Raw genomic sequence first — 10581 nt, 5'->3', positions numbered from 1 at the left:
TGAGAGTTGAAATGGGCTGGTTTCTTGGCAATAGTGTTGAACTGTGGGAGACATTAACGGGAAGTTCATGCCCCTAAAACTCTGGGATGTCAAGGCCTTTGGGTACCCCCCCCCACCATAATTTGTTATTCCCATAAAGAGCTCTGGTTAATCTCTGACCAGGGCAGCCGGCCTAGGGTGGCTGGCTGGCTGGGACTTCTGGCAAGGCCGGGCCCTCCAGGGCTCAGATTCGGTCCTGTCTGCCTGCCCTTGGGTTTTTCGAACATCACATGGGGACAGTCGACTTCAGAGGCGGAGAGACGTGATGCGGAATATTTGCGAGAAAGAGGCCTGTCCTGTTGGTATTAAGACACCCCCCTGTTGCATCAGACCAGACCGGATCATTCGTGAGTCCAGTTTTTAAAAAAACAGGTTAGTTTTTGTCCAGAGGAGCGATGTGGTTACTCGCCGAGCGGCTTCTGTGCTGTCTTCCTCCTCACTGGCCATAGGAAGGGAGTTTGCGGGGACCGGGGCAAAAGGGGGCTTTTCTGTGGCGTGCTGTGAGATTCGGCTCCGAGGGGACGCAGAAAGCCTTCTCTGTTCCAGGGAGTGGTTTGGAGGTCTCCGGCATGAAAACCACGTTCCCCCAAAGCCGCTAGGGCCTGCATAATGGCAGCATTCAACCCCGGACATGCGGACCCATCTCCATCAGCCCTGGAATGTGCTGGGAGGGCCGATGTGGCCATCCAACACTTTGCAGGAAACAAACGCCACCTTTCAGGAAAGGCGAGGGGCCGAGGAGGAAGCTGACGGTGTTATTTCGGGGGGGAGGCTGGAAGATGAGTTGAATGGAGGGCAGGCTAGGAACAGAAGGAAACATGTCTCATAGCATCATCGTAAAACTGTCAGCCAGCACAGTCTTCAGGCTGCACTTGAGTTTGCAAGAATATCTTTTTTTCTTTACCTGGGGCTGGAGGACAGTGTTTTCCCACTCTGTGCTCGTGCCAAAAATCCAGACCCCCGGGCGCCATGTTGCATGGAAGCTCGCCCTGTCCGTGCGGTGGCCTTGGGTAATGGGGGATGTTCTTTGGTGCCACACCAAAACTTGACGGTCTGGTAGTTTCTTCAGGGTAAGGCCATGTGGGAACGGAAGGTCTATCGATGAACGTTCCATCCTCTGTTCCGTTGGAATCCGCTGCTCTGAGTTTGCGCTGAGATGCAGCGTAGATCCAGGCGTGAATTTGCAGCATCGTGCCTGGGGCCGTGGTGGCTAACATTCAGAGACGCACGTCTTGGGGGTCGCTGGCCAGAGGGTCTCTTTTCTTCACTGCTGCCGTCTTCATCCTGTTGACAGGCTCAATAATCAGTCCACAGACATGGCAGTTCCCTCTGCTCCCAGGACCTCTCGGCCTCCCCCCCCCGCGATAGATGTTGGTGTTTCTCATGCAGAAGCAGCCGATGCGTCCACACCGTGTGGGTCAGAAACACGAGCTGGTCAAAAATTTACTTGTTCTGGCGTCTGGTTTTATAACTCTCCAGTGAGGGAAGCCCGTTTTTATCAACCATGTTGAGTCAAAACAAATCTAGCAAATGAAGTGTCAGTTTTCTTAGGTACGATGGAACGTGCTTCTGACCAATGAAGGATTAGCAAATGAGCTGGTGAGATATTTTTCACGTCTTCATGTCGCCTTCCGGTTAGAAAGAATTGAACGCTCTCTTCAGGAATAGCCAACAGGAACGGCCACCAAGATGAACTCATCCCGTAGCTCTGTTGGGAATTTACTTTTTCTTTGGGGAGGATCCGATCCGAAGTGCTTCAGTGGGAAATATAGTAGACCGTTACAAGGATGGACATGAGGCTCAGTGGAAAAAGGTGATTCCTCAGTCAGAGAAGGGCGATTGAATGTGAAGTTAAACGTGGTGATCGCTGTCATTGTTTTCCCAGGGTGGGTACACCATCCCTGCGTCTGTTCCCTCACTTTAATGCCCCATTGTATGAGTTCGCTCCGGGGGCCATAACAAAGGACCACAGATGGGGCGGCTTAAACAACACACGTTGATGGTCTCCCCATCCTGGAGGCTGGATGTCTGGGATCCAGGTGTGGGCAGGGCTGGTCCCTCCTGAGGCCTCTCTCCTTGGCATATGGATGTGTCTTCTCCGCATGTCCTCACCCGGTCGTCCGTCTGTGCGTATCTGTGTCCTCATCTCCTCTTCTCATAAGGACACCAGTCATACTGGATCAGGACACCCCAGTGGTCCTCTTCTCTGGATGGCCAGTGGTCACGGGGTGGTCTCTTCTGGTCCTGGGCTTCCCTAGTCACCGTGAGCTCTGGGGAGGAGTCCTCCAAGGACCTTTGTTCTCCTCCAGACCTCTTTCTCGGACGTTTTCCACCAGGATGTCTCTCCGCCCCTCAAACTCCTCGTGGCAGAGCTACGCGTCTCACCTTTTCCGTCATATTTTTCTCGTTCTGCACATTTCTGTGAATACTATGTGTGTCCCTAGAGAGTGAACGGTGCATTGTTTTAAGCCAGTTGTTTAAAAAAACTAGATAGATAGATAAATAGATAGATAGATACATGATACATAGATAGATGGATGGATGGTAAATAGCTAGCTAGCTAGCTAGCTAGATGATAGATGACAGGTTATAGATAGATAGGTGATAGACGCATGATAGATAATAGATTGTTTCTAGATAAATAGTAGATAGATGATAGATTTGACACATAGTTACACAGATGGTAGACAGATGACATATGATGGATTATTCATAGATGATAGATGATAGATAATAGATTGATTGTAGATAAATGATAGATAGATGATAGATGCATGGATGGTAGATAGATAACAGATGGTAGATAGATAGATGATAGATAATAGATGTTAGATGGATAGATAGATGATAGATGATAGATAAATAGATGATAGATGGTAGATAGATGATAGATGGATAGATAGATGGTAGATAGATAGATAAATGATAGATGGATAGATAGATGATAGATGGATGGATAGATGATAAATAGATAGATGATGGATAGATAGATACCAAGATAGATACATAGACAGACACATACCTTTTGGGTTGCAGACTTGAGTTCTTCAGTTTGCTGTCTGTAATTCTTAACTCACAGTGGAGATGCCAGGAATTCTCATTCCTTCTCATCCAAGAAAAAACCCGACAGTGTGTAGACGGGAACCTGTTGCAACAGGCACATTTGGAAATTGACCCCAATGGAATGTAAAGGTCAAGGCGTGAACCCCAGGAACACGGCTCGGAAGCCCCATTTGTCAGGTCATATTTAGCATGACTGTGAGTCTGTGGGGCCTCTCGGGGGCTGCCCTGTGTGTTCTGGCCCCAGGCTACCTGCCGCGAATTTTAATTTCTGCAGACAGCACAGTAGCCGGCACAAGGCAAGGATCTCTTTGTCCCATTGTCTTTATCCTGGCAACAAGCTCTTGGGGACCCAAGAATTCAATCGTTTGCAAGTCCCTGTGGAAGTTAACGCCACGACTATGCCCTGAGACTTAAGATTGCCATCAGTTGGATCTGCCCTTTGAGTTTCTTCCTCTCCTCTTGAGACGTTGGGAAACTAAGAACATCCTGGTGAATGAAACAATATATTTTCCCCTCTCCCGTCTCCTCAACCTCATATATCCTTGAGTTGAAGTCTTTCCAACAACTGGTCTGTGCAGAATTTAATGAGCGGATCTGGCCGCTCCTCCAGGGAGCACACTTCTGTTGAGCTGGGCGGGCATCTTCATTGTCACTGGGATAATCCCAGTGTTGTTCCACCTTTCACAGTGTTTTCAGCTGAGACTCAAATATTTTGGGTGAGTTTTTGAGACCTGAGTGCAAAACAAAACCAGCGGTCTTAGGCGTGCATATTGGCGGATTTGTAGCATCAGGACGTTTTAGTCCTACTCTGGGTGGCTTCGCCTCGTGTTGAGGATTTCCTCGCACTTTTCCTGTGTGTGTGTGTGTGTGTTTAAGGAAAGGAGGTGTGCGAATGTGCCCGAGGAACCCGTGTGGGACACCCAATGGTTAGTGGGTATGAGTTGTGAACTTGACAGGAGAAGAGGAGCGAGCATCAACCCGCCATCCCGTGAGATCCGTCAGGAGCGTGACTCTGCTGTTTGTGTCTCTATCTACAGTGTCTGACCAGGCCTTTGTCACGCTGGCCACCAATGACGTCTACTGCCAGGGGGCCCTGGTCCTGGGGCAGTCACTGAGGAACCAGAGGCTGACCAGGAAGCTGGTGGTGCTGATCACCCCTCACGTGTCCAGCCTGCTCAGGTAAAACTGGGAGATGCGCCTGTGCCCAGCTGGTGGCTCTTCCTCCAGTGGAAGCAAGGTCCACTGTGGTCAAGGGGGTCCCAGGAACATGGCGTGGATAGGTCCATGCCATGATGAGTCCATGCCATAGTGGATCCATGATGGGTCCATTCTTGGGCTTGGACTGCTGGCAATCATGGGGGTCATCTGGCATTTGTAGAGGACCCTCGAGTCATCCTTAAGGTAGGGAAATCTGTCACGGTGTGTCATTGACTCCAGAGTACTTAGAAAATAATATTGTGTATGCTTACTGTTCATTGTCTCAGAGATGGAAATTCAGAAGTCAAAGTTTTTGGGGGGTGGGGGGAATTTGAAAAGCAACTATCGTGAACTAAGTTGGAGATTTGAGCCCAAAATCGTAGAAGTTCACATTTGGCTCTATAGAGCCATCCAATGTGTAGACTAGGTTTCTGCTTCCTCTTGAGCGTGTGTCTCTGTTGGGTCTCTCCCTGTGATGGTGTGTAGCGGTGTCTCCAGGTGGCTGTGCATGGGAGTTCTGTTGTTCTGCTGAATGCATGGCTGGGTACAAGGATAGCTCGGTTTTTCTTGATTGTCATGGAAAGGAAGTCTGGATGTAGGCAATTCAGGCAAGGATAGGAGATGGAACAACCATGTAGAGAGAGGAGCCTGGCTGTGCGTGTGACACGTGGTAGATAAGCATCCAGAGCACAGCAGTCGTGATGCCCAGATTCTCTGGGTCCTGAGAGCTGGAACTCCTGGGACAGCCTGATGACAATGCGAACGGCCAGCTCTTAGGAGGCGCTACTGCGAGCTTCTTACACCTACTCCACTCATTTAAAGCTCAAGACTCCTCTTGGGTTGGGTGCTATTGTTGCTGCTGTCTTCTGACCTTTCCTGAGACCCACTCAGGCATGAGGGGCAGAGCTAGGATCCCAGCTTGCTCTGGAGTCCTTGTCTCTCAATGCTCCACTCTGCCACCTACTATCCTTACTATGCCACCTTACTATGATAAGAGATCGCGAGCTGTCCCAAGGTCAGTGGTCAACAAGGGTGGGTTGGAGGGTCTGAGGAAGGAGAGGGGAGACCCTGGCATGGAGGGAATGTAGGGCAAACAGCACAAGCCCAGGCTAAGCGGGACTTCCCATTGGCACCTGGTTACTTCATGCTGCCGCAGACACAGTGTCCCATAGAGGGAAGCTTTGGCAGGTAGGAACAAAGGGAGTTTTGTTCCGTGATGGATCCATCATGGGTTCATGCCATCATGGGTCCATGCTGTGATGGGTCCATGCCATGATGGGTCCATGATGAGTCCCTGATAGGTCCATGCCATGATGGGTCCATGCCATGGTGGATCCATGATGGGTCCATTCCATGATGGGTCCATGGTGGATCCATGATGAGTCCATGATGGGTCCATGATGAGTCCATGATAGGTCCCTGCCATGATGGGTCCATGCCATAGTGGACCCATGATGGGTCCATTCCATGATGGATCCATGATGAGTCCACGATAGGTCCATGCCATGAAGGGTCCATGCCATAGTAGATCCATGATGAGTCTATTCCATGATGGATCCATGATGAGTCCATGATGGGTCCATGTCATGATGGGTCCATGATGGGTCCACGACTTGTTTCCTAGGAAGAGCCGAGTGCCATGTTGAGTCCAGGACTTGATTCCTGGGAAAAGCTGAGTGCCATGGGCTGACCTGATTTAGGACCAGGGATTTAGGGTCTGGGAGCTACAGACGCTCAGCTTGAAATCATGAGGCAGGAGTTGAGTTGGGAGGTCACGGATGACTCCATCCTTGGATTCATAAGGACATCTGTGCTTCCATCTCTGCATGCTCACAGATACACAACACTGCAGCTGCTCAGCACTCTTGTTCTGTAGAGCATGTGCCTTATACACTCTGAGACTCGAGCGTGGCAGTGTTCTCATTTGTAGAGAGACACGTGATGGTATTATCAGAATATCATGAATTGCGTTAGTTCACTTGGGAGACGATTCCTTCTGGCTGCTTCCAGGTAACCGATGGCCCCTCAGTTTAGCTGTCCATTTGAACAGTGATGATGCCAGTGGAGGAAGAGAGGATAGAATGTTATTTTTGTTTTTTTTTTCTATTCAAGAGAATTCTCTTGAAAGCAGCCAGTGCAAGAACATTGAGAACAGTGGGAGTTAGTGATGTAAGCTTCGGATGTGGAGTTGCCTGATGGGATTTACAACCCTCCCTTTCCTGTGACGCCAGGCAGGATGTTCAAGCTCCGAAACTCTTGCTATAGGGGAGCATGTGTGAAAGAGCATTCGGTGCAACCTGGAACCATGTGGAAATGGGAGCATATGTGTTTTGGTCACCACCCGCCCCCCAACCAAGGTCCTTTGTGAATTTGCCAGTAGGAAAGCCCTGTAGCAGAGGGGAACCGGGCGGGTGGCATCTGACGGCAGCCCCTGTGTAGATGGGGGAAGGAGGCGAGGGCAGATGTCCAGCATCCTTCTCAGAAGCAGCAGCGTTTCATGAAGGTGGGGCTTCTGGAGAAACGGTCCAAACGCCTGCCATTTGGAGGAGCTTGTGATGGAGCTGCTGGGCATCATGACCTTCCTCCACTTTGTCAGTGCGGGGGCGGCTTCCAGAAGAGTTTGGCATTCGTGTGCAGGGTGAGTCAGGAAGGGTAGTGGCCTTTCCCCCACCGTGGGAGGGCAGAGGAGATGACGGCTGAAGGCAGGACTTGGCCGTTGGTAGACGCGACTCAGGCTCTGTGTTTTGCTCTTTTGATCTTGAGAGTGGGCAGCCTTGGAGGCCACGGAGAGTCCCAGAGTTTGAAGGAGGCTTGAGGAGTTTGCATGGGCTTGCGTCTGGCATGCTGGATGGCCATTCCAGGAAGGGATTATCCCGCTTAGAGGTGGCACTAGGAAAGGAAGCTGGGTCAGCGGATGGAGGAGTCTTGGCTCCGTGCACAGCGGCGTCATTACACAGTAGAAAGACGTGGGAATGTACCTCATGTAGCCTCCTGCCCTCTCCTCTGTTAAATCATTAAATGAGTGATTTCAAGTTACCTTGGCCAGCTCAGTACTGGGGAGACCAGAAGACTCTCCCCGCCCCACGCCTGAGGGACCCTAAGGTGGGAGAGCCCAGGTCTTATTTCAAGGTGAAGACATGGAAGCATTAAAATCACCATGGAGCCCACCAAAAGTTTCTCCAACTTAAGGTGGGGTCGTCCCACACTCAAGTTCAGGGGAAGAGCATACTTGTGAGAAAGAGTTACCGCAGGAGACAGAAGAAGGTTGGGAAAAGATCCGAGGTGTGCTTTCAATAAAATTCAGGAAAACATGGACTCGATGATAAAAAGTGAGATAAGATGACAGACTAGCTGAAAATGGTCTGGCTGTGTAGAGCCGGAACAGAATGAGATGGGGAGATGTTATGGATCACCAACAATTAAAATCATTAAGAAATTAAATGTTTTAGAGAAATTTAAAATAAATTAATTTAATTTAACTTAAATTAGTAGTTTAATGATGAAATAAAATCAGCCCCACCGTTTATAGAATGGTTGTTTTCAAAAACGTGAGATATTTTCCAGTATTGGAGAAGAGCTTTATAGAGAAGGAAGCCCCAAAACAGAGATGTACCTGATAAAAAGCTGAATGCAGATGAAATCATCTTGATAAACGAAGAGATACTTGAAGAAAATTTCCCGAGTTGAAGAAATACCGGGAGAAAATGGATGACACCAAGCATGTCACCAAATAAAAAATCAAAACCTACATAGACGTGTATTGAAGAATTTTTAAAATCGTCATGGTAAATATTTCCATGGGCCTCCAATATTGATAAGAGCAGATTTGTCTGCAAAGGGAAAAATAAATCTAGATGACCTCAGGCTTCCTCATTACAATATTAAAGGTCAGAAAATAATGAAGATGTGGAATTATGGAACCACAACGTTAGGACCCAAGACTCTTATGCCCAGCCACGTTGCTCATTCTCCGGGGAAGCAACAGAAAGAGTCGCACACATGGACGAGCTTAGGATGTTTGCTACTGAAGAAAATTGTTGGCTGTTGACTGAGCGTCGTATGAAAAGACAGAACTTAATGGGAAAGTTCTTTTTAACAGGGCAAGGAAGCCAAACCTAGAGTTAAGAGTAAATGATGGTTGTAAATATATTTATGAAACTAGGCACAGTTAAAGTAATCCATCTTAGCCAATATATTTATTTAATAAAGGATGGACAGAGAGATATTGGATGCCGCAGAGAGGAAAGAGAAAGCAGAGACTGTTCCACTGTTTTCTGAGTGTAAGAATTCAGGCGGGAGATGCTGGATGAAAAAGTGTCGAATTCACATATATCTATCTATATATTGGACATGATCCTTTCTGCATCAGCAATCGTTAGCTAAAACGTAGAAACAAAATCGACTAGATATGCGTGGACCTGGAGAGAATGATGGTGGGAGAGTCTGTGTATTTAGCCCTCCTAGTCTTTAACTCACAAACAGAGCAAACACATAAGTAAATTCATCTAATGAATAACGCATGAGGTGTCTCTAAAATGTTATGCATTATGTAAACAAAACTCTTCTCTCTCATCAACCATGGATCACTTAGAAAAATCGACTTTATACTAATGGTACAAGGAGGCATTTAATATGTTCCTTGGAGGAAGAAGTGAATTTTATATTCTTTGACTATAATGGTATAAAGCTAGACGTTAACAGTTAAACTAAAACAAAACAAAACAAAACAGTCTGCTTGGACATCTTAAACCAGCAATTCTCTCCTAAATAACTCGATCAGTGAACCAATGAAAGCTTGAGTTACATACTATTTAAACAGTAATTGCTATGTGAATGCTACTTACACAAACCAGAGGGGACAGCTACAGTGATACCAGAGAGAAAAATTAAAATCAGTGAAGAAATTATCTAGTTCAAAAATGTTTTAATTAAAAGAAAAGAAAACAAAAAAATATATAGGGCAAACAGAAGGAAGAAATTCAAAACGGAAACCCAAAAAACCTAGTCTTTGGGAACGAGCAACAAATTCAAGTGTTGGATTATTTAAAAGTAAACCTTCCATTTGAGAAAACAAACAAATAAACCTTCCATTTGACAAAATAGTCACTTGGATGCAATTTAAACTTTAAAAGCAAATACTCTCTAGAATGCTTTGCTGATAATATTGAAAGTGTTGAAGAAGTGCTTGATCCTTCCAGGGAAATTCAGATGACCCACGTTGACACCCAAAGAAGTAGAGATTTTCCGCTGCCCAGTCAGAATGGGAGAATTGAGAGCGTTATCAAAGGCTGGTCTGGTCGAAAGATTCTGGATTTGGGCAGTTATGAGGGATTTTCCGTTCAACTGGCCACGATGAATTACTTAGTGTCCATGCACTACGAAATATCTCTGAGCCTACAAAAAAGTGAATGTTAATTTATTTTAAGGAATTGTCCTGACCTGGATACCCAAATCTTGATTTACAGGTTTAATTGTGTTTTTATACAGGTGGAAAAAGCCCCCTGAATACAGAACATGGCAAGGCAACTCAGGCTCTAGGGTAAAGAAATAAATGCCGCTTGCTCTAGGAAAGCAAGGATAGTCCATGCTGTCAATGTAATTCATCGCATCCATACATCAGAAAAAGGCAATGATGGGATCCTTTTAATATAAAAGTTAAACATGTGCCGAAGTGAATTCCAGATAGATCGTAAATGTAAAGGGCAAATTTTAAAGCATAGAGAAATCTGAGAAGTAAATAGATCAGGGCTTCTCAGCTGAGGTACTGCTGACATGTGGGGCTGGACCACTCTGTGTGGTGGGGCATCCTGTGCGCTGTAGGGTGTTGAGCAGCATCCCTGGTCTCCACCCACCAGATGCCAGGAGGATCACCGACCCCCAACCTTCCCGGTAATTGTGACAAGCAAAAGTGTCCCCAGACGCTGACATAGATGGATGTTCCATTCACCTGAAAGCCGGGCATGCCATTTTCCCAGCAAAGGACACCAGAACTGGTGAATGTCAGAAATATTCCATGCAAAAGTAAAAGATAGATAATCTAGGCAGCACATTTACAAAATTTATACTGGAGACCGGGGTTGTTGTCCGTATAATATTCAAAGAACTCTTACATACAGTAAGCAAAGATGGACCGACGAATACAACAGCGGTACAGAGCATGACCAATCAATACGTGGTAATATTTATGACTGGTTAGGTTGGCAAATATCTTTTTAAATGTTGGGGTTTGGGGGCGGAACTCAGTCACTGACATCAAGTCATGTGGTTAGACTTGAGTTAAAT

At 46.8% G+C, this 10581-nt stretch overlaps 1 protein-coding gene across 2 annotated transcripts in view; it reads left to right on the top strand.

Moving 5' to 3' along the window:
• Positions 1-10581, top strand: part of GYG2 (glycogenin 2) — a 38808-nt gene that overhangs the window by 1920 nt on the left and 26307 nt on the right. For both annotated transcript variants that reach the window (XM_046673582.1, XM_046673583.1), the window contains exon 3: positions 4140-4281. In XM_046673582.1, coding sequence (XP_046529538.1) covers positions 4140-4281 — 142 coding nt within the window. The remainder of the gene's footprint in view (positions 1-4139; positions 4282-10581) is intronic.

Source organism: Equus quagga, chromosome 10 (genome assembly GCF_021613505.1).
Source record: "Equus quagga isolate Etosha38 chromosome 10, UCLA_HA_Equagga_1.0, whole genome shotgun sequence".
NCBI classification, from domain to species: domain Eukaryota; kingdom Metazoa; phylum Chordata; class Mammalia; order Perissodactyla; family Equidae; genus Equus; species Equus quagga.
The sequence above is the reverse complement of the archived record's forward strand: the minus strand, read 5'-3'. Positions and strand labels throughout refer to the sequence as shown.